General features: G+C 45.3%; 3 protein-coding genes across 3 annotated transcripts; 1 reads left to right on the top strand and 2 right to left on the bottom strand.

Moving 5' to 3' along the window:
* Window positions 1,097-4,501, bottom strand: LOC8075600 (basic leucine zipper 6). The gene is made up of 4 exons (XM_002456328.2): window positions 3,532-4,501; window positions 3,323-3,413; window positions 1,681-1,807; window positions 1,097-1,535 (listed from the first exon to the last, which is right to left on the bottom strand). Exons 1-4 carry the CDS (start codon window positions 3,999-4,001, stop codon window positions 1,393-1,395), a joined length of 831 nt encoding a protein of 276 aa, XP_002456373.1. The 5' UTR covers window positions 4,002-4,501; the 3' UTR covers window positions 1,097-1,392.
* On the top strand, window positions 10,244-16,698 carry LOC8072089. Its single transcript, XM_002458467.2, has 3 exons — window positions 10,244-11,620; window positions 11,705-11,799; window positions 16,238-16,698. Exons 1-3 carry the CDS (start codon window positions 10,357-10,359, stop codon window positions 16,340-16,342), a joined length of 1,464 nt encoding a protein of 487 aa, XP_002458512.2. The 5' UTR covers window positions 10,244-10,356; the 3' UTR covers window positions 16,343-16,698.
* Window positions 23,525-24,630, bottom strand: LOC8075599 (RING-H2 finger protein ATL73). Its single transcript, XM_002456327.2, has one exon. It carries the CDS (start codon window positions 24,449-24,451, stop codon window positions 23,702-23,704), a length of 750 nt encoding a protein of 249 aa, XP_002456372.1. The 5' UTR covers window positions 24,452-24,630; the 3' UTR covers window positions 23,525-23,701.

Raw genomic sequence — 24,630 nt, 5'->3', positions numbered from 1 at the left:
TAGGAAATTTATCTGATCTAAATTTCCTTGGTTGAATTTTGAATTATACTAAGTTCCTCCTGCGCAGGGCGTCAGTGCCGCCCTCTAAGGCCGGCAGTGCCGCCCTCTAATCTGATAGAGTTTTGAGTTGAAACTTTACAGATTTGTCACTGGATATCTCAAGTACATCTTCACCAAGTTTGAGCTCTATTGGACTCAGGGTTGTAGGAAGGCAGTGCCGCCCTCAAAGGGAGGCAGTGCCGCCCTGAGTTTTAGTTTTTGTTTGAGCAGAATTTTCGCAGGCCTATTCACCCCCCCTCTAGGCCTCCTCGGCGACATCAAGGTCCTTTCATTAATGACATGGGATTTTAATACAATTTGAAAAAGAACAAAACATATATTTTTCTGTCACTATGGTATTCATGTATACTTAGTATACATATTTACATATAGTATTAATGCTTATTTTGAATTTAGTAGTAGTAAAAACGGTCATTTGAACATATATTAGTATACTTAATGTTATTTGCTTCTTTTTCCATAAGAGCTTACTTAGATAATCTAGATGTAAATGTGATGAATATTTCATTGACATTTTGTAACAACAAATGTGGTTAATTTAGATATAAATGAAAGGATATACTTTATTTATCTTTCATAATGACAAGTATGGGTAATTTAAAAGTAATTTGGAATGATAATCACAATTTGATCTCAAAAGGTTGTACAAAATATATTTTTGACCCTTAATTTCTCTTACAATATGTTATCATTTACTAAAAGTTCAATATTATCTTAGACCTAGGCACTTTGAATACAAATCTATTAGTGTAAGTTTTATGTCTTAGAGTAGTATATAATTTGAATATTTGTTGGTGGAAATCTGTAAAAGTAAATTTTCCCTGTACAAAATATGCTAATTATTCCGAGGGAGATAGAGAGAGTAGAACCAAACAGATAAAAAACTATTTGCAAAAATAATTTCAAGTAAAATACTCTGATCCGAATGTTAGTATGTTACAAAGAAAAAAAAACACATTGCTAATTCAATTACATTGAACCTGCCAATATCAAGAGATATGATCACACCAAAGAAAAAAAAAAGAAAGAGAGACCATACAAAAATCAATAGCTATCCAGATTTCCAGAGATGTAATAATGCTTCAAAAATGATTTACATGACAGATCAGTTTCCTTGACGACTTTACCACAATTTGCACAGTAAACCAAATCCAAAATTAACATACAAAGAATTAATGCACATGTCAATGGAAGAATAAGAAGAACCAAAAAAAGAAGAAAACATCCACAGAATCTGAAAAAACAAATCATGATGCAATGTTCCCTCCACATGTTAATGATCGATACGGCGGACTGCACAGCGGCCGGACAGGCGTGGATTGGCTAGCTCGATCAGCTCATGAGCTCTTTCTCTGCGCGCACAGGTGGCGGCGGCCCGTGGTCAGAAGCAGCGGCACCGGCTGACATCTTGAGGTTCTGCTGCTCGTAGACCTGCCGCAGCCTCTCGATCTCCTTCTTCAACGCTTCTTGATGAGCTGAAGAAAGGTATATATATACTCATCAGTGATGTTCGTTAATTGAAGCATGATGATGAATAAATCCATATCCCCTACCTTTCTCAGTGGTAGGAATATCATTAGCTCACGAAGAAAAGAATTATGAACGAGTGGCAGCACTTACCATCCTTGAAGATCTTGTCCTGAGCAAGAGCTGCGATCCGCTGCTTGAGGTGGCTATTGCCGACGGTCAGTATGGTCCGCTGTTGATCCAGAAATGCCACGCGGGGAGACAGCACGGACACCTCGTTCTGCAGAGCCAACAAACCATCAAATTAACGATCGATTTACATCTTCTAGCAGAGCAAGCAAATAAGCAACTCAGACAAAATTCAAAGCTGTTTGCCTGTTCATTGGTTGGTCTAATTTTTTTTCCCTTTTGGCTTCAGATTCCACCAGGTGCAGGTGCAGCACATGTGCCGCAGCTTAAGCCTAAAGCTGAATTCCAGCCTTCTGGAACAAGCTCAGCGTACGGCCACGGCAAGTTAACAGAACCGGACAACCGCGGAACCTTTGATCTGTAATGTACCTAGCGCACGCCATGTGCAGCAATGAATAAAGAACACTGCTACTATACTGCTTCGACCCCATTTGCTATTAATTATTTTATATGTATTCATCCAAGCATAAAAGCCATGCGAATTGCTAATTAATCAACCAACCAACCAACCGGATCTTGCGCAACTCGTGTTCTACCAGCTTGGTGCATGCGAATCGATCGATCGATGCCGATGGATCGGTCGAGCAGCCACAGTCCACACAGGGACCACCACCAGGCCATGCGGATTGCAGAGGCATGTGCACTTGGATCATGGCACTACGTGGGGTTGGTACCGCGCTCTAGCTCCAGGCCGGGTAAAGACACCGGCGTGCATGCACGGCCACGGCCACCGGGACACGGCACGGGAGGAGAGGGCTAGCGGGCGCCTATATGCTTTGCTTGATTGCTTCCATGATCCATCCTGCCCCGGCTGCACGCCAGCCGGCCGGCCTTCACATGCACATGGGTGCATCACTCGCGACGCTGTTGCTATTGCTGGCCAGCCTGTGCTGCCGATCTATCTATCTATCTATCTATCTACCTTGCTGTTGGCGATTGGCTATGCATGTGCTGAGATGACAAGCTAATCGTCGCCTCTCGGCCTCGCTCGAAAGTTAATATATATATGTCCGTGAATTATGCTATCGATCGTGAATTATGCTGGTGCATCAAGTGAGCATGCATTTCTTTCAAAAAAAAAAAGGTGAGCATGCATGTCCAAGAAGTAGGATGGTTTGTAGGTAGATCTCTGGGTTTGAGAATCGGTGTTGCTTGGTGTTGGTGCACAATTTTTTTTGGCAGTTTTTCTCCTTATTATTTCTTTCTTTACTTTAATATAGAATGGCTGAATCTATCAGAATTTCTTGGCGTGGAGAGACTGAAATAATGTCTCATCTCGAACTAAAGCTTCCTATCATCTAATGAGAGATCGACCACTTTGTACGTTCCACACCGCATGAATGCAAATGCATCATGCGTGTCTTTATCCATCGAGGACGTTTGACGGAGCTGCCAAATCGTGTTTACACACAACTGCACTGCACATATATATAATTCCTTGCGAAATTTTGTAACTGGGGGCATGTGCAGTTCTTTTCTCCACGCATGTCTATATCGATCGAGTACATTTGACGGAGGTGCCAAATTCTTGTGCGTCATGCATGCTAGCTAGCATTGGTTTATTTATGCTGGACAATAATGCAAGAGTCGTAAGTTTCATGTATACCTGCAGTGTTGTGACGCTGCGCTCGAGCTCGGAGATGTACTGCAACTTCCTCACCCGCGACCTCTGAGCTGACTGCCGATTGGCAAGGATCCTGCCAGAAAATTTCCGCGCAAGCAAAGTCCGTTTCGATCAGTCTACAGATTGCTTGCAGAATATGCGCATACAATGCATGCATGCATGGTGGGCTCGATCGATCGGGGCTCACTCACCTCTTCACCCTCTTGGGGTCCCGGATCAGCTCCGTGGAAGCGGCGGCAGCTTGCCCCGTCGCCGGCGCCTGCGCGTCCCCGGCTTCGTTCTGCTCGCCGTCGCAGGCATTGCCATTGCCGGCGATGGTGCCTCCCGCCGAGGTACCGCCGACACGCTTATCGCCGTCGCTGTCGCTGCTGCCGCCGTTCTCAGACCCCAGCGCGGACGACGACCCGCCGCCGGCGGCGGCCTCGTCGGGGAACATGGACATGAGCTGGTCGTCGTCGAGCCTGTCGAACTCGCCGGCCGCGCCGTCCGCGGGCGCCACCTCGACGAAGGCGACCGAGTCGCTCAGCGACCTCCGGTGCGCGCCCCGCCGCGACGCCGCGAACTCGGCGAAGTCATCGGCCCACGCCGCCGCCGCGCCGTGCTGGCCCCCCTCCGGCCAGTGGTGCACCGCGGTCGGGATCCTGGGCGGCAGCTGCGCCATGCGCGCGCGCGCGCGCCAACAACAATGTGCACCGCGGCGCGCTCTCGATCGCCCGCGCCGGCCGGCAGTGCGTGCTCGCTCGCTCGGTAGCTCGATCTTGCGATATGGATGGGCGCCGGCGCCTGGAGCTTAGTTTTATAGCTAAGCTAGTGGTGCAGTAGCTATTGCTACGAGGCACGGCACCGCCGTCCTGGCCCTGGCCCCCCGGGTAGCTTGTGCCGGGGCGTGGGCGAGGGGCGAGGGGATGGAGACCGGATGGGAATTGGAACTGGCCAAGGGTCACATGGGACGAGACTTTTGGAACATGAGGACAGCCTGCGCCAGCTAGCTCCTTCCCTGCTCCTCGACCTCGAGCGAGCGAGAGCGAGGGCGATCCAGTGGAGTGGAGTGCGCTACGCCTACGCCGTAGCGCGGGAAGTTGGTGGTGGGGTCCGGCGGCTCGTCCGTTTCAAGTGGCAGCGAAAGCTGAAAAGGGGAAGGCGAGGCGAGGCGAGGCGCCGACCGCCGGCGCCGAGCCGAGGCACAGGCAGAGGCAGTTATGTAGGTGGGCAGGGAATCCCCCCGTCCACGTGCCGTTGTCCGCCCGCCGCGCCCGGATCCGTGCGCTGCGGCTGCGCCTGCGCCCGGCGGCTGCCCGCCCGCGGATCCACCGCTCGCGTCTTGGGCGAGCGTGGCGAGACTGCGGGCGCTGGAAAAGGATCAGCCAGCGGTCGTTGTCGCCCAAAAAATGTGACCGCGCGCGGTGCGTAGCACGGGTGGGGGACGATCGTGTGTGATAGATGCCGCCGGTACTTGATTGCTTGAAACCCATAGCGCCATTATTTAAGCGTCTCGAAGCGATTAGGGCTGTTAATTAGCGAGGGAGAGCGATTACATGATGTCGTTGTTGATCACATGCCGGCGGGACACGAGCTTCGTTTTCATGCAGGGCGTGTCACGAGGATGAGGATGATGCGCCCTGGACACAGGACCACCATGGCCGATCGAGTGATGACCGGCTTGATTTGTTTGGTGGTGAGTGGTGAGCCGTGAGCCGTGAGCAGCAGGTGATTCTTCTTGCGGGAGGTGAATCGGGGGCGGCGGCCGGCGGAGATGGACGGAGCTGCGTGAGTGCCTGCCTGCCGGCCGGTGGAGGACGCAAACGATTCGATCGGGTCCTCGTCGTCCTCGCGCTGGAGGTTGGAAGCGCGCGCGCCCATGGCTCACCTGCACCCCTGATCCCTCGTCAGATCAGATATCGGGGCGCTGCGGTTGCGGCGCACTTTGTTGGACCGTGTCAGAGATCTACGGAATAAACAATGTACGGACCCTTTCGTGGAAGCTTTTTGCGCCCAGAAACCACTGCGCGCTCGATCGTATCGTTCCGTCAGACAGCAGCATGTTCGAAGATCCCCTCGGGATCAGAGATATACCTCTAACCGTGACTCCGTCTCGTTCTTCCTCGCCGCTCGGGCTCTGTACTGTGTATGTATCTGTATGCGCTTATGCACGCCGTCTTAGCTTCTTGATTAATCAAACTGCGTCAGAGATGTCGAGATACCATTTCCCCGCGTTTCTGAAAGCCTGTGTACGGATGTTGTGGTATTGCGACGGACTACTTCGTCCCATAAAGAAAAGTCGCCACGAGATTTGTATGATCAAACTTTGTCAAATTTAACTGTAAAAAATATTAACAATATTTATATTTCTAAATAAATTTATTAACGATCTATCTCTAAATATATTCAGCAACATTTAAATTATATATCATAAATATTAATATTTTAATATATATATTTAGTCGGAGTTAATTTAGCAAACTTTTTAATTGTAAAAAATTAATACAGATGTTAATATTTTTAGTATATTCATTAAGAGTCGCTATGGCAAACGAGAATGCCATTTTTTTTATAGATATGAGGGAGTACTGTGTAAGTTAATTCCGTCTCATGTGTTCAGCTACTTGTATAATATATAGTAGGCCAAGTCGTGGAGGTGAGCAAAGGGTCATTGTGACACTTTCAATGCTAGTTTCTATAGCTTTAGGAATCCACCGTTAGAAAACATATTTCTCAATTCAAATTTGTACAAGTAGTTTCTATGGAGAAAGAAATTTAATGGACACTTGTATTCAATCCAAACAAATAAGGATCGGCTGTGCCAAATATTATCGAGTCTAGCAATATTTGAACAACAAAATCATGTACAGTAATTCCTATTTCACTTTGTCGGGTCTAGCAATTTTTGATCAATATTATTTGCGGCCAAGCAGTACAACCAAATCAAAGTCTTCAGCACGAGACAATGAACTCTAAGCTCCACCAACGCTCGAACCCAACGGAGCTTGATGTTTTCTTTATTGTGAATGCCCTTTAGTACTCTAGTTTATAGCTTTGCCACATGGCTTGTGCAGATAGAAATACAAAAAAAAAAGAATGATAGGTGAACATGGGTTAAGATTTTCTAATTTCTTATTAAACTTATAGAAAACTGCACCAAAATTAGATGTTTTTATATTAAACATCAAGTTAGTTCATTAAATTCTTTATTATGAAGTAAGTCTTGATGACACATTTATTTAAAACTTGTGCATGGTAATATACTTTTTTTAAAAAAAACTTAGCCAAAACTTAGATTTTTTTACTTAAAACAAACGTAAAGTGAACTATAGTTTCATATGGAGGAAGTACCGTTGATACTCCGCCACTTCAGAGTTCAGAATATGGTCAAAATGAAAAATTTGGAGAACTACAAATATATCTTGAACTAGGAGAATTCCCCGCGCGCTGCTGCTGGTATGAAGAAGAAATATAAATAGATTAGAATGTATATTGCCTAGTTGGACAACTTGTATGTTTAGATATATAGGTAACTTGCTGACGTGGATATTACAATTGCATAAGCTAGTGGATTTAAATTGTGTGTGACAGTGGATTCTCTAGTTGGATAATTTGCATGTTGAGAGAAATAGATAGTGGGGTGTGATAGTGGATTGTCTAGTTGGATAGTTTGTATGTCAAGAGAAATAGATAGTGAGGTTTTGCTTTATAAGAATATAAGATGTCAAGTTTGAAGTTGAAAGTCCCTTTTTTTTATTTTTTTTGTGAATTTGTTGTCATGATAATGGTAAGGGTATTATATTTTTAGTTTGAATTTGTGTTTGTGCTATTCTTAATCAGCCTTACGATTGATGGCCTTACAAGCCCTTGATAGTGACACAAATGTACAATAGTGTTTATTATGCTAATATGCCGATGCCTGTATATGAGCAAGGATAATAGTTCCGCCGACAGCGGGCTACAAGTCAACTGCATACAAGTGCCAATTAACTTGTATACTGGGCAGGCTGATGAGTCGGTTGTAAGCAGTAAATACTAGCAGCAAAAGAACACAGGTGATTGAGAGAGAGAAACAAAAGCATCTTTATCTCGGTCCATGTGCTTGTAGTCGGCTGTTAACTAGCACCCGCTTTATTCTCTCTCTTCATTTCTCTCATCTTCACATAGGATTTTGATGACATGGATGGTCTTGCAGCCTGCAAAGTAGAGCTTATTATACTTGCTCTAAGATGATTGTCAATAGAAAGGATCTTGATTCATTAACTACTAGATTTATATTATGATGATAATAATGGTTCCTACTAGTATTTATTCTAGTGAGTTTTTTCTTTATGAACAAGTATAGCGAAGGACGTGAGGGAAGCATCAATAATACCTTGTGGCACTAAGGACAGGCTGATAGCCTAGTGGTTGGAGGGTGGTTTCCCCATTCTACCCACCAATGTTCGATTCTAGTTGAAATCAGCTAGTGTCTCAACCGAGCATGCCTCTAAGATTTACCTGCTTCATTGCTGCAATGAGTACTGTCGATCTTTCATGTAAAAGGAGACCCAAATCTGAAATAGGTAGTGCACAATATAAATAGATGAAGAAAACTGACCCTAACAAAATATGCAAAGCAAGTAATTATTTTGGGCAGGAGGCCAGCAACAACACAAATTTGTGTCGTCTTTCTGCATTAAGGACAAGCTGATAGCCTAGTGGTTGGACGATGGTTTCCCCATTCCACCCACTTGCGTTCGATTCCGGTTGGAATCAATTGGTGTCTCAATCGAGTATGCCGCCAAATTTACCTCCTCTCGTGGTGCATTGGGTATTGTTGATCTCATATAGAGGGAGATCCAAACCCAAAATAGGTAGTGCACAATATAAATAGATGAAGAAAATTAGCTCTAACAGAAGACACGAAGTAAGTAGGCATTTTGGGTAGGAGGTTAGCAGCGACTCAAATTTGTGTCGTCTTTCTCCAAGACGCAAAGTCTTCGACGCCCGTAGTGGTGGGGTCGGGGTAGAGCAGTGGTGGGTGCTAGGTGGGAACACAACGGGAGCTCAATGGCGAGGTGCACTACTACAGTATTTTTAACCATGGCAGGCAAAAATACTTAACTGAGGCGAGCAAGCCAACTGTCTTGGATCAAAGGTCACGGTGAGGCAAACGTTGTAAAGAAACCATCCAACGACGACGGCTAGGTGGGCTCGACGACGGTGGGGCAACGAGGGAGGCGGGCGGCGCCATGGGAGCACCTCCAAAGCCTTGCAGCTTGGCTGCCTCCTCGGGAAGGAGGGAGTCTGCATAGGGGAGGGAGATCGCCGCGCGAGAGGGGCACGACAATGATGGTAAGGCAGGGAGGGAGGCGGGCTGTGCCGTGGGAGCACCTTCGAAGCCGCCGGCTTGGCTGCCTCGCTGGATCTAGGTTGGGAGGGAATGCCAAAGGGATGGAGGGAGGAAGCTCGCCGGCACAGGGGCCTGACGACGGCGACGAGGGACGAAGCGGCGCTGAGCAGGGAGTTTGGGTTGCCTTTGCTGTTGGAGAAGCACGTTTTTGGGCTCATGACCCATCTAGTGTGGGGAACCCAAATCATAGAATCAGTCACTAATTTAGATCCCGACTAATATGATACGTGTAATGTCGAGCTACGCATAGTCATAGATCTTGATATATGTAGGATGTGAGTGTGCGTTCTTAAAGAAATCTCACGCTATCCCGTAAAAAAGAATCATTATAGATTCATATTGGTCAAACGTTTTTAAATTTGATTAAATTTATATAAAACATTAACAACATTTATATATATTTAAATAAGTTTACTAGGAAACCATATTCAATAATCTATTTAAGATATTCACTATTTCTAAAAGATATTAATATTTTATTATATATTTGGTCAAGTAAAATGCTGACTTTCTCCAAAACAAGAATGATATTTTTTTAGACAATAGTAGCTTGCAGCACCTAACCCGAGTAAAGATGCATTAAATTAGTTTTAAAAAGATGCAGTAAATTTGGCTTGCACTGCAGGAACTATCCACTACCCCCACCTACTCCGGTAGACGCCGATTCCATACGTCAACTTCTCCCTTCTGTCTCTTCTTGTTTTTTGTTTTTTCTATTAAGGAGGTGTTTGAGACTGCTCCACAAACTCTGCTCCATAAACTCCACTATAAAGCAGCTTCATAAAAAATTGGAGTTTGTAGAGTACCTCTTTAGGTGCTCTCACAACTCCACCTTTTTTCCTCGAACTGCGTACGTGGAGCTGAAACCGTTTGGCTAAAAAACGTGGAGCAGAGCTGAAAAACGTGGAGCGGAGCGGTCCCAAACACCCCCTAAAATACAAAATATAAAATATCATTTTTTATTTTGAATTTTGGCCTCAAGAGACAAAAAAGCCCAAAAAAGCATCAAGAGGCCATAATGAAGACAATAAATTCTGCACTTTGGATGGAATTAAACATTACTCTAAAAATTTTAGCATTTTGCATTTTATCATCCTAAAAATAATTGACATTTGTATTTTACATTGCATTGAAAACTAAACAGGCCCTAAATACCATGCAAAAATTTTAGCAAAAAATGGTAATTCTCCATTTTGAATTTTGGCCTCAAGATACCAGAAAAAAGCTCACAAGAGCCTCAAGAGACCCTAATGAGGAAAAGAAATTCTGCATTTTAGACAAAGCTAACATAACTCTTAAAATTTTGGTATTTTACATTTTATCATTTCTAAGCAGATGACATTTTGCATTTTACATTCTATGGAAAACTAAACACAACCTCAGAGGTGTAGAATTTCAATTGACCAATGGGACCTAGAAGATTTGGGCCCCACTTTCAGTGAGAGAAGCCAGTTTCAAGAGCCGGGAAAGTAGAAACCGAGTGGCGCCCCTTCACTTCCCACTCCCCAATCTCTTGTTCAAATCAATCAACTGCGTCTCTCAGTCTCCTCTAACCTCTTTGCGCAAAAAACCCCACTCCGGCAGCTCAAAACCCCAATCTTCCCCGGCCTCCCCACCCAACCCTAGCACCAAACAACATCCGATGCGGCATCTGAAGCGCGGCGGCGGCGGCGCCGACCCCCACGATGCGGCGGTGCTCAACTTCGTGGGGCTCGGGGAGTTCGCGCAGCTCTACCTCCCCGACCACCCGCCCGGCGAGCTTGGGCTCTCCGCCGCCTACGACGACGCTTCAGGCCGCATTATGGTCTCCGTCCGCGGCGGCGCTGTCTCCGCCTCCCCCGCCTCCCTCGCGGGCGCCCTGGGGCTGTCGATGGGCCCGGTTGGCCTCCCCGCGGGGTGGGACGCGGCCGTGTTCTGCACGTCGGAGGCGATCGGAGCCGTGAAGGGGTTTGTCTGCGATCGCGTGCTGCTGGGATGGGGAGGGAGCGGCGCTGCGGTGTCGATGGAGGTCGCTGCCGCGCTGCGGTTGGTGGAGGAAGGCAAGGCATACGACGTGGACTGGGGCGGCTTGATTTGGGCAGTGGTGAAGAGGGAGGTGGTAGCTGGGACGCCATGGCGGTACGCGCCGTACCTCCTCCATCTGATGGTGTGTCAAAGGCCGGAGCTTTTCGCGGAGAGCTTACCGCTTGGGAAGCGGTTCAAAGATCAGGTATTGCAGCAGTGCCAGTTGGAAGACGAGGAAGCCTCTTTGGTTTTTCTGGGCACCCAATCCGTTGGTGACTTGGAGGAAATGCCAATTTTTGGCAGTCAAAACATAAGTTTTTTTCCTCAACCGCAGGAGGTGGGGGGCAATTGCAGTCACCAAACTATTTCGCATTTCCAAGCCCTCATGCAACAAATCCAAGGTTATGTGTCTAACATGAACAGCAAATACCTGGATAAGGAACAGATTTGCAGGGACGCTCAACATGAGGTGGAGTGCATTAAGGCTATGGTGAAGGAAAAAGAAAACCAAATTGCAGCTACTGTCAATGCTATAGAACAGGAGCTTTTAGCGAGGAGAGTTGTAATGCGGAAATTTGAAGTAGACAAGGATGAGCTGTGCCGCAGTGTTCAACATTACCGTAAGTTACTTAAGAAGACTTCAGCTCAATTTCAGGAGCATAGGAATATGGTAACACGCGGGGAAGGTGTTGACTCGTATTTGGAGCATCTTGGTATAAGTGGTGGGCAAAATCTCAGTTGGATGCGCCAAATGCGTTCTCAGTACCAGATGTTTGAAACATGTGATTCAAAGTCTTCGAAGCTTCTCAAGGATTTTACAGAAATGGAGAGGAGCATTGCAAGCCTTAATCATGAAGTGGAAAGGCTAAAGAACTGTAGAGCAATTCCGGACCTCAACAATGGCAAGCCACAGACATGAACTATCATTACCTACAGTTTAGGTGAATGCTAACTTACATGACTCTAATCATGCACACTTTCTGCAGGTGTGGAAGATGATGGTGAGGGCAAAGCATCCCTAGCCACAACATTGGGTGCATCTTGGACACGTGAAGGAGATTGTGTTAGCAACACCACACAAGTGAGTTGAGGTCTTTGTGCTCATGTTTGTTCAGGGGAATTTAGGGGTTTACACTTGGAGTTGACAGGTTCATACTGATAACTGGCTGTTTGATGTGAAGTCCGAGATTTTTGGAGATAATTGTTCTATCTGAACCTATCTGCTGATGAACAAAACTAATTCTTCATGCTTGCTAGAGATCATGACTAACTTGTGTGGATAGGAGTGGTTTTGGCTGTGCAAATAAGTTGAATCGGTGCTTCTTTGTTTGGGGACAAGTAAAGGGATGCATGAATCATTTTGCAATGTGTGCTGAAAACTGCAGATTGTATAGTTCTGTTAGGGAGGAATGTTTCGTGTTTCAAATGACCATTTCTGTGAATTTAGATAATACAAAAGTTGTAGAGGATTTAAGTATCTCTGCTGTTCTAAAATTTCATGATTTAGGCCATTAGGTTTGGGAGATATAGATTTTGAATTCGCTGTGAGGTTTGACTGTGTGCTGTACAGCTCTGGACTTTTGTGTATTTCGACCCTGTTAACTTGAAAACTAGCTTCTTTTGATAACTAGGAAGTTGTAGTGTTTTTCTTGAGCTTTCCAAATTGTTAAAGAATAATATTTTTGGTTGGCTAGAACTCCCATTATAAATTTCTGAAGTTTCAATGTCTGCGCAACAGTGCTTGTTTGTGTTTTTCGATCTTGTTAACTTAGAAATCAGGCCTATGTTATAATTAGAAAGTTATAGACAATTTCGTGAACTTTCTAAAATGTTAAAAGTACACAGTTTTTCATGGTCTATAGCTCCCGTTATATTTTTCCTAATTGATTGTACTGTTGCTGTCCTACGATTTCAGATCTTGCAATCGCATGATTTTAGCTGTGTGTATAGCTTCACTTGAGCGTGTTTCCTGCATAGAAGTTGTATGTGTTCCTTAGCTTTAATAACCAAACTTTCTTGCTTTCCATCTACTTGAGCAATAAAATAATTATGAAGTGAATGGAAAAGTGCTGTTGTTTATGTTTTCGGACTATATAATCTATGCTGGCTGTGCTACTGTTACCCTTGCTTGCTAATTTCCAAATGTCGTAGTGACTTGTGGTATATTTGTACTCATGTATGGTTGTGTATGTTTAGACCTCCTGGCGTGCTCTTTGCATATGAAATGTTAGATAATTAACTAACACTCTACTGCTGTTTAAAGTAGCTTGCTGGGATGAGTAGTGCATGTCAGAACATGACCTTAGACTTAATTGCTTTAACTCTCATTGTTTAAACATGTGCATGTTGAAGACAAATATTGTCTCAGATGAGGTTGAGCCAATCTCCCTAAGACACGCTGTGGCCTTGTGTCGTAATGATCATTCTATATAATTTACAAGTTGCTGTTGTATCCACAAAATCAAGAACAAATTTTGCTTAGCATTACAAAAGTTATAGGGCTGCTGTTGCTCACATACACCCTAGCTTTATATTACCAAGGTCCTACAGGTTACACATAGCATAGTTATAGTTACCAAATTTTAGTGATCTTGATTAACATAGTTGGAGACCATTCAGAAACAGCATATAAAAAGGTGGAGGCTAAACACCCTATTTGCATAGGTATTTAGCCACAGTCCCTAACTGACAGAATATAACTTTTTGACAATAAGAAACCACAATTAAATAAAAACTTGCAACTTGATTAGCCTTAGTGATCCACCTGGCAGAACAGCATGGCTGCGAGGCAGAAGGCACTAAGGCACCAATCCAATATTCCAATTGCATGTCCAGGCATTTAGGCAAGCAAATAAAGTAGCAGTACTGATTACTAGCCTATTACAATAATGTCAATATATCTCAAGGTCGAGCAAATAAATTGTCCAAACTTAATAGAAACTAGGCGTAGATATAAAGATAATGGAGATGCCGGCTGCTGTCATGCTGAAGCACGCTGCACACTCCTTGGTCCTCATGTTGGCTGCTGCTTTCCAGTTGCTAGTTGCTACCAAGAACTTCTTGGTTGCTAGATGCATCAACTGGTTGTGAAGACATGTACTGATAAAAAATGTCAAAAACTTCATCTTCTCCAAGACCACTGTTCTGAACAGAAGATGATTACACAGGTGGGGTGGAAGTGGGTATTCCTAGTTCTTACTTGAAACAAAGGTTGTAGTGATGCACAGAACTTACAAAAACCGACATGATCAACCATAGCAAGTAGATGATCATGGACACAGATCATTCATGCAAGGGCTTTCCTAGCAACATCCTGATCAAAAGTGTACTTTTCAACACAAACTTTCCAATCAGCATCAGTTCCCATTCTTAATGTTGCTTGTTTAAGGCCTTTTCTAACCTGCCGAGATTGACAGCACTAAAGATGGTCATGCAAGTGTGTGGCTCCATTTCTAGTTTCTCCTCCTAACCTAACATGACACTACATGCATTCCGCCTTCCATTTGCCACCTACTTCCAACCTTTTAAACTCATTCCAAACAACAGATTTAAGCTTTTTCCTTTTTTGCTGCTGCTGCTACCTCTGCATCAACGTCATCAGTTTGTGAATCAATAACCTGCACTTCAGGTTGAGCTATGACACCTCCCTGGAGTTGGTTGTCACTAGGAGGTGTATCAGAAGATGGTGCACCAGAAGCTGGCGCAGCTTGTGAAGACCTTGCTGACCTTGTGATCACCACCGCTGTGCAAAGAAAGGATCACAGTCAAGACAGGAAACACCAAAACACACAGATCTAGCTTCTTTGCTTCAGTGTGCTTCTAATGATTAAAGTACTAGCCGCATTTCTATTAGCTAATCAAGTAGCAGTAGTACTTTTAGGTACTACAAAGAATCTGAGTACAATTTCTACTAATAGATCTGGTACGTATAAATTTCTGCTAACTATTCAAGTAGCAGACTAACAGTAGTACTTGTGACGGTGAAGCACCCAAATATTTGGCACCACACTTGTTCGACTTGGTGAGATGTAAAAACAAATCGGTCCAGCAGGAGCTTCACAACTATAGTTGGATACGTTCGCTACGGGGCAGGATCACCTCCGCTGTCCAAGTCGAGGAGTTTGTCTCCCTTTGGATAAGGTTACAAAGCATCCAGTTGACACCGGGCGTTCGTGACTCCATAATCTGGAGGTGGACAGCCGATGCTTCTTACTCCACCCGTTCAGCATACAGGATCCAATTCCAAGGTTCCTACGACGGGTTCCGTAGTGAACTCATTTGGAAAGCACATGCTGAGAATAAAGGAAAGGTGTTTGCTTGGATAATGGTGCGAGAAAAAGTCTTAACAGCGGATAATCTTCAGAAGAGAGGTTGGCCTCACCAGGACCAATGCGCCTTATGCAACGGACCTTTAGAATCATGCCTTCACCTATCACTCCTCTGCCCATTCGCCAAGACAGTATGGAACCAAGTTATTTCATGGGAGCATTTTGATGCACAGTTGATCTGTCCCACTCAAGACCCACCTAACCTGAAGTCTTGGTGGCAAGAGGCCGCAAGCAAAATAGCGAAAGAAGAAAAAAGGCGCTTCAACGGGTTGGTCATCTACACACTATGGAACATATGGAAGCAAAGGAATAGGAGAATTTTTAACAACATCCAGGAGTCAGCAATGCAAGTGGCACTAAGGGTAAAGGAGGAGATCGAGCAAAGAAAAAGGGCTTTAGCTTGGGGAGGGACCAATATCGCAGGGGGCATCGTGTAATCCTTTTGGGAGTTTTGGCCCTTTTGATCTGTACATAAACCTTTTTCCCCTCCTTAATTGAAAGGCAGAGCTCCTGCCATTAAGTTCAAAAAAAAAACAGTAGTACTTGTACTAATGAATAGAAGTACTACTTCTATTAAAAGATCTCTGGTATCCACTATCCTGTGTACTAACGAAGTAAGGAGTGACGAATCCAAGTGGTACTGCTACTTCTAGCTAAAAGGATTGAGATTTGAGAAAAAAAAATCAGTAGATCACCGTAGCACGTGGAGAGAGTGGATGGTGCTTGGTGCAGTATGCAGTCAAGAAGATTTGCTCACAGCTAGTCTTGCTTCGGCCTCCGGCAAGACGCAAGCTACTAACCAATCTTCTGTCCAACACTTGTCCTGAATTGCTCTCAGCACTTTTTTGTGCTCTGAAGTCTGAATAATTTGTTATACCTAGTTACGACAACTGGGGTCTTTTGGGACAACAGGAGCAATTTGGCTCACGTTGAGACAATGGCAATTTGTCAATATACTGAAGGTGCAACTAAATCTGAAAACATCTTTGGCCATTCCTGATTTAGGAAATTCTTGATTTGTTTTTCTGACACAACATACATTTTTATTGCTTGGAATTTGCTGCAGAACTACTTGTAATATTGTTAGAAAGAAAGCCTTATGGTCCGTCCAATCTATGGAACTTTTTTCTAGCTTACTGCTATGAAGCTTCAGCACTTTGGCATTGCATAACTCATGGTATTGTGCTGCAGGGAGGAAGACAGGTTGTCGTGTTGATACCAAACCCTGATAAAAGGAATGACACCAGGGAGAGCATGGATCTCGATGGAGCTCAGTCAGGGACGAAGCTCTGCTGATGAAGCATGCCATGGCAGAGCAGCCTCACAGAGTGCAAGATATTTTGTTAACGGTTGATCGTGTGCTAGTATCATGCAAAAGTGCTGATCAGATTGCACCAGTGTTTTGTCATGTGGACCTAATATAGTGGTATCATTAGACAAGGTTATCCTAACTTAGTAGCGTGTAAGAATGGTGTAACCAGTGGTAGTGACGGTGCTATGGTTGGACATGAATGGGAAGTTTCTGCAACATGCTATCTATCTTTTTAGCTCTGTTTAGTATTTACAAGCAATGCATCCTGGCATTGCCATGTACATTGCTGAACCATACTTTATCATATAAATGAAACCAGAAATGCACTGGCTTTGTTTTAGTGGCTTAGCTCAAGCATTTCTTTGTGATGTGATTTGGGATTGGAAGTTGAAGTAGATTCTGGTTCACAATTTTCTCCAGTTCAGATTCTCATACTCTCATATGCATCTGTTGTATTGGTTTACTCTGAAATAAGGAAAGGGGCAAGCAGCTGGGAGTGATGCTAACTTAAAATGTTGCCTGATCATGTTGACGGTTTACGACTTCAGTTTGGAGACTTATGGGTGTTTCGATGTTTGATCCATGGTGTGGATTTTCTGTGTGTCTGAGAAATGTTTATTATCTGTTTTCTGAGTTGCAGGTTTTGTTTTCAGCTCTCGGTGATGGGCGAGGAACCTTGACCTTGAGAGGTGGGGCTAGTCCAAGAGCAGTCTAGGCTTTGTCCATTGTTCTTTTTGGATGTGGATTTGGATCCGTAGCTGAATGCACGGTGTTTTGCCGGTGGTCACTGTCTACAGTACAGTAAGTGTTTAGCAGCAATTTGTACGGCAAGAACGGCAGCAGTGAGCAATGTTTTTATTGACACAAAGAAGGCATTGCAACCACGTACTGGACATGTACAGCTGATGGTTATCTGACGGACTTGTTTCTCTTCAATGTAGTGTCATGCTTCGTCGTCATTGATATTCAGATTATTTTAACCGACTCGCGATGGCAATAGTATTGGATGCTGAAGCCTGGAGTATACACGCCTGTTAGTGTAGGCTGACTGGCTTGTTGGTTCGTAGTATGGGTACAAATGGATTGGGACACATCATATTTATTTTCATATTTTTAGTCAGAGTCAGATTCAAATATAGATAGGATATCGACATCATAAATATACGATTTGAGTATTCGGATACGGATATTTGAAATGTTGAATATCCGGACTCGAATACGGAAACTTCTCTAAACAGATTCAGTCTCGAATAGGGTCGCAAAATATTCGTACGGGTTTTCATTCTAGCTACCATGGTCCATGGATAGGCCCAAAGGTGTGGCTGAATCTGAATGGCGTGGGCAGTTTGGGCCTAATCACGGCAGTTGGCGTCACTGCAACCTGGTTGCCTTCAGGTGACGGCGTGACGCAGAGCATGGCCACGGGCATCCACTCATCCCCAGAAGCAACGAGCGCTTGGTGCAGCTGTGGAAAACAGAAGGCAGACCATAGCCGTGCGTGACGACGACGGCCCAGGGAGATAGACGACGGCGGGCACGCGGTTGGGCTAGTCGGCGGCGAGCGTGCTGGGGGCTGCCGCTGCTGGATGATCCTGCTCAGGACGAGGCGATTTTGTTAAAGTGAAAGCGAAACGAACGAACGCCTTGGGAACTGGGATTCAGTTCCGGCCGACTCACATTGCAAATTGATCCCCGCCGTCTGCTGCGCTTTGCATTTGCAAAGGCCGGACGCTGACTATTCTAGCACGAAGCCGTGCTCGGGTGGTGTGGTGGGCTGGGCTCGACATGTCAATCGCCCTTAAAGCCTCTTCCCGATACGTGTGCGGCTTTGTGATGCGACTAATCATCGTCCCGTCGGTTTCAGTTTCTGGGCCACCTCCTCTTTTGTTAGCAGTCCATTTCATACTCTCTTTTGTTATACTCCCAACCGATGAGAGCTCTTGTCGTTTATACCAAGTTCAGAATCTGGACCATTGTTGTACAAGTTGGGGGAGCCCAAAGCATCCGAGTCGTAGTTAGCTAGATTAGATCTCTCTGCGGCCGGAGTATGTGTGTGTGTGGGCAAATATCTGTGTGTTCGAAAATAGCTATACTCCGTAAGCTTATGAAGCCTGCATATTTTGTACCCTTTTGACTCTAAATATCTTGAGCATTTACCTTCTCTTTCAACTTGTGTATCGTTGCTATTTTGCTTTACCATCTTTTTTTTAGGACAAGGGATCCCCCCCCCCCCCTGGCACTCTATGTCCAATCCCCATACAGAACTCCAAGTCTCCAGCCTACATGCTCTGGATCCTGCTTTCATGTACACCAGCCAGCTAAATCTCTGTTGATGCGGCACCTGTGTTGGTGCTGAGTGTTACATTTTTTCAGTCCACCTCTCGTTTCAGATAAACTCGACGAGTTGTTCAGCGTAACAAGTTACACTGTCTTTAACATGTTGCTTTTAAGTACTACTGCTCTTTTTTCTTCCCCGTTCATGGTGCTTATCTGATTCTCTGTCACTCTTACAGGTGGTTTTCCTTCCCCAATCTCTCTATCCGATCCGGCCAGGTTACAGGAAAGAAAAGAGTCATGATCTCAGAAAAAAAAAGTGTAATCTAAATGCAGTTACAGGCATACTGTTAGATTATTAGGCAATTTCCATGTCATTTTAATTTCATAAATTAACAGTATGATGATGACATATATGATATTATTGATAAATATAAACATGGCATGAATCATAATTACGACATGTAAATATGATCCATAAAGCATATCAAACATCAAAACATGGCATGGTATATAACTTTCTGTAACAGTACCAAACATAATATAGCTATCGAAACAGATAAACAGATATACTGAAACAGAAAAACAGATACTAGCGAAACAACAAAACTGTAGAACAGAGGCATATACGCAGAACTTAAACATAACAGGAACAGACAATAGATATCTTCTGAAACAACTAAACAGACCTACTGAAACAGGTATGACACAACTATTAAACCTGCACGACAGAGCTACTGAAACAAACAGAGACAGAGCGACGTAAAACTGAGGGAAGACGAACAGATCATACCCTGAGACTCGCGCATTCAGATTTCCAGAACTTTGTCCTTCCTCGATCGCCATGGAGTAGAGACGAAGGTGAAGACGACGAACCAATCACCGGGAAGGAGAAGACGGCGATCGGCAACACCAAGAGACCTCCGGAAAGGAGATGTTCAGCAGCAATGGAGTTGGGCAGTCGCGTAGACGCTCCCCAAAAACCTAATTGACGATCCCCCGTGCAAGGTCTCGAACGGCAAGGGCTCCGGAGGCACCTGCCCTCTCGCTCCTCCGTGCGCGCGAAGTTACGAGATGGGGATTCCTACTTTGCAACGGAACTGTGATCTGTCTGTTCTCTCTTGTTGTACCAAGGAGATGAGTCTCCTATTTATCCTTGTGGCTGGAGAGGAGAGGAGGGGAAGGGACTCCCCTGCTGGCGGCTGAGGAGATGGGCATCTGAAGGGTTTTCACGCGGAGTTGAAACTCCCTCAATTAATTATCGAAACACCCGCAGATAATGAGTTGAAACTCCCACATAATTGAGTTGAAACTCCCGTACCATCAGCCAGCCACTCCAACCCTTGGATTTGCTCCTATTTGATACAATGTATATATTGTCCATAATTACACACCATAGAGTTTATTGATTTATTAAATCTAAATGGGTGTAACCCATAATAAATCCAACACATACAGCCATTGTCTCAACCGATGCTGTGAGGGTTATCCGCAACCCGATTTCCCGTAGTTCATGCTACCTGCTAACCTGCAGCTGCCTATCTTTCTGCACCTGCCTACAGAAAAGAGCTCGAAAATTTGGCCTATCTTTGGCTACCCGATGGAGTAGTCTGTACTGTTCAGACAGCTTGTCCTGATGCGATGCCATTGTCCCTAATTTGGCCCTGCTAGTGTTAGCCTAATAAGGTTAGATTACACACTAGCGGGTACAACTATTAATCATGCGAAGCATGAAGCTGGTGAGCCTTATCTTGCTTTTATCCTTAACAAATCTTGGATCGATGGCCGAATCTATTCCTGCTAATCCAGAGCGCTGTAGTGTAGTGCCCTCGACTGGTCCAGATTGCAGCGCCGGAGCACAAACAACTTCTTTACGTTCGGCGAGGTTCCATTCCATGCTCCCCGGCCTGATTCCTTCCCTTAATAAAACCTGCCCACTACTAAACCAAAAGGAAAACCCTACCTCGCCATTGAATATATCACGGTGCTAAATTGCGCCATGCTTTATCGATGCCTCGATCGTTTCTCTGCAGATCATGCATATTCAAATCGATTTCGCCACCGGAGGCTCTAGATCTGTACTATCCCCATATGGAACTCGAGCTGAATTGCTCTCACGGTCACGAATGGATGCTTGATCATCGTCCGGACCCATCCAACTACCCCTTGCTAGGGGCCTCGCTAGGCTCGCACGCGCGCGCACGGGGGTAGCTAGTCCGCCGGCCGGCGGGCCGGAATCCCGTTCCCGTCACTTTTTGCTCTCCGGCGATCTAACCGAATTTTTCTCGGCCCGGTACGGAGACGTCACTGCCGACTTTCCAAGTCACCGGGCGCAACTTTCGTGTTGGAGGAGGCAGCTTTTGCGTCGGACGGCCACTCCCGGCTGCCTGCTTTTCCTCCAGCAGATGCAAAGACTTCAAGTAAAGAAGTGCGCAGAGAACCCGGACACCTTTGGGCGACGGCGACACGCGCGACGTTTTTCCTCCCTCTCTGACGCTGACCCCGTCCCTCCCGCAGCTTCTGCTGCTGCTGCTTCCTCTGGCTGTTTGTGGTGTTGACTCGTGTGGACACTTGTCCTCTGAGCACTTGCATGTATGTACGTGAGTGATCAATTCATCACACCACCATGCCAATATATAGTTGTAAACTCCTATGGGAGTGGCAGTCTGGCAGAGCAGCAGTGCGTGGTTGGTCGCGGAAAAGGAAGAGGAGTTGGCGCGCGAGCAAGGGTCAACTTGCGCATTCTCTCGCAGCTTCTACCACTGGTGTGTGCTTCCAGTGTATAGTAAGCTTATCCGGAATGCGCGCGGCATCATGTTCATCCACTGTGCTTTTCTTTTTTAATCTCTGTAAAAATGACAGCACTAGCTGCTTTATAGCTACTAGGGCGAGTAAGGAACATTGTATGTGACCATCACCGTCACGTGCAATTTGTAGACCTTCTTTTTCGATGAATAAACAAGTAAATTTTAGTGATGCCTGCGTCCAGAATGTACATGGCCCATCTAATACAAGGGCATGCGGTCATGCACGATGCTATATGCTACCACTTGCTCAAGTGGTGTTAAAACTATCTGGGATACTCGACCATTATTTGTTTAGTTACTCAGCAAACGTGAAGCATGTTTGTAGTTGAGTTGGGTTAAATGAATTTTAAGTTCTTAGATCTCTAGGATAAGATCATGCCAAAATGTTGCCGGTAACAACTTGCTTTCAAGTGCATACTTTGCATTTTAAGGCCCACACAAAGTATGCACTCCCTTGATCAGTTTTTATAGGACATGTTTTGAATATGCAAAACCGATCTTATTTTACCTATAATATTGTATTAAATTCACAAGATCATAACCATATGAATCCAATGGTATCAATTTTGTGCCATATAACTCACAATTTGTTTTTGAAGGAACATGAGGGGTTACCCCTACTGATTAAATGATATATAAAAGAAGAAAGAAAAAGTAAGTTATGAAACAAAGAAGATCAAAAAGAAAATCAAAGAGATTGCACAAAGCCTTCTAGTTATTCACTAATGAAGACTCTTTCTTTAAAATAGCATTTCAGATTTGCAATTGACATATAACTCACATATTATTAGATACAAACGTTGGTCAAAGTGTGAACTTGAACAATAAAACCACTCATGCGCACTTTAGTAGTGCATGTAGTATATTGTACACTTCAAGCATCAAACCTTAGGTTTGATATCTCTCATGTCTTCTTAATCCGACTATCTTTTCAATGGTAGATGACATACCCATCAAATGTAAGGTACCTTTGACTTTTCCAATTTAAAGGCCTACCTGCCTAGTCTTCCATGGACTTTGATAGATGTAGGCTGCTCATGCTTGCGTGGATTTGCGTGTTTTAAGAGTCTTAGCGTCTATATTGTGTTTTACAAGGCAAAATGATGCAATGCCTTATAACACTGATAAGATGGGAGAGGTTCTATACCTGGCTTAAGCCCTTTGAAAAATCGTAAAAGAAAAGGATAGAGTCATGAAAAAAAAGCCCTCAGGCTTTGTTTAGTTCTCAAAATCTTTTAAGATTATATGTCACATCGAATCTTTAGACGCATGCATAGAGTATTAAATATAGATAAAAAATAACTAATTACATAGTTTGGCTGTATTTTGTGAGACAAATCTTTTGCATGGGTGGATCTAGAGTATATCATCGGGGTCGGTTGACCTCGATAACTTTTAGCTAATCCTCTATATATTAGGCTTTTGTTATGTCAAAATTTCCAATAAAACATCATATTGCGGTAGCTTCTCTCATGCTGACCCCGATGAGTAACCTAGCTATATTCGTCCTTATTCTTTTGAGTCTAGTTAATCCATGATTGGACAATAATTACCAAATACAAACGAAAGTGCTACAGTAGTCAAAGGTAAAAAAATTTCCCAACTAAATAAGGCCTCAATCATTGAGAGGGAGTGTGAAGCTTGAGTGACAACATCAAGTAGCAAATTTCGTCAAAAAACATCAAGTAACAAAAATGCAGACGTGCCAACTGGCGGAGTAAGACTGTAAGAGGATGAAAAGAGAGAGGTAGTGTTTTTCCCCCTCAGTCATTATATGGTCTAGACTCTTTTCAATGTCTACATGGAGGGTCTATAAATATCCATCAAATGAAATGTTGCCACCTAGGAAAGTCATCTTAAGACACATACTGGAACAAAATACAACACATACTCTAATAGGGTCCACTTTGCTTTAACTCTTTTTTTTTTACAATAGCTTTATCCACCGCCTGGCTTACGGACAGCAAAGGGTATATAGGGTAAATAAAACTTGAAGCTTCATCCATGTTTGATGTCTGCTAAGCATCAAAACTTGAGTGTGGACAGATAGAGAAATTTAAGGATTTAGTTCAGATTTGAACTAAATTGTAGAGATTCGAAGCATATCAATTCTTTAATTTCAAACGGGCCCTTACATTCATCAAAAAATTTAAGAGCTCACAGACTTGTCTTAGTACTGCACCACTTACGTGCGGGATGTACACATGATGTGGAAAACGACCAAACTAAAAAGGCCGTCATTTTTTTTTGAAAAAAAAAAGATTAATTATTCACAGCAACAGCATACTGCTGCCGTTCCAAGTCGTCCAAGTCCCCGGCGTCGGCGTAGGCTCCCTGTTGTGGCCTTCGCGGCGCCGCCGGCCTCTCCCTGCTCAGCATCTTCATCAGCGACGCACAGGCACCGATCCCCCGCTCCGGCGTGGAGCTGCAGCTGCCGGCTTCCTCCTTGACAGCGTCCTGCACCTTCTCCAGCACGAACCGAGCTGAGCCCACCGTGGCCGTCGGCGGCGGCGGCTCCACCTCGGCGCGGCAGACCGGGCACGACGAGCTCGACGCGAGCCAGGTGTCGACGCAGGGGACGTGGAACACGTGGCCGCAGGCCGGGAGCGCCCGCACCACCTCGCCGTCCTCCACGGCGCCGAGGCAGATGGTGCACTCGTCGGTGGCCGCCTCGCCGCCCACGTCGTCCCTGTAGATGGTGGTCGGCAGCGCCGCGATGGCCGCGGCATCCAGCCCGCACTTCGCCGGAGCCGCCGCCGTGGTCGGCAGCACGGCGGCTCTGGCCGCCTCCGCGCGGCGCCGGTTACGGCGGCGGACGTGGCAGACGTAGAGATGGAGGAAGAGGGCGAGCCCGAGCACGGACACGAACGCCGCGACCGCGGTGGTGATGAGGCGCGCGTTGTGGCCGCCCGTCCCCGCCGCCGACGGTGTCCGGCTGGCGCCGCTGCCGAACCACGCGGACCCCGGGTCGCTCGCCTTCATCGTCGTCGTCGTCGTCGTCGTCGTCGCCATGGTTTGTTCTGGCTAGCTTAGCTCCGACAGCTCAGCCTCAGCACGCGCGCGCTCTCCTCGGCGTGTCGCAGGTACGACGAGCCAAGTTGCTCGGTTGGTTGGTGAGTGAGAAGTGAGAAGAGAAGACTGGGTGGCGCGGTTTGGTTTGGTGGGCGGGGTTAGTAGCAGGCGAGGCCTGC

The sequence above is a fragment of the Sorghum bicolor genome, chromosome 3 (assembly GCF_000003195.3).
Source record: "Sorghum bicolor cultivar BTx623 chromosome 3, Sorghum_bicolor_NCBIv3, whole genome shotgun sequence".
Taxonomy (NCBI): domain Eukaryota; kingdom Viridiplantae; phylum Streptophyta; class Magnoliopsida; order Poales; family Poaceae; genus Sorghum; species Sorghum bicolor.
Note: the sequence above shows the minus strand (reverse complement) of the source record. Positions and strands in the feature narration are given on the sequence as shown.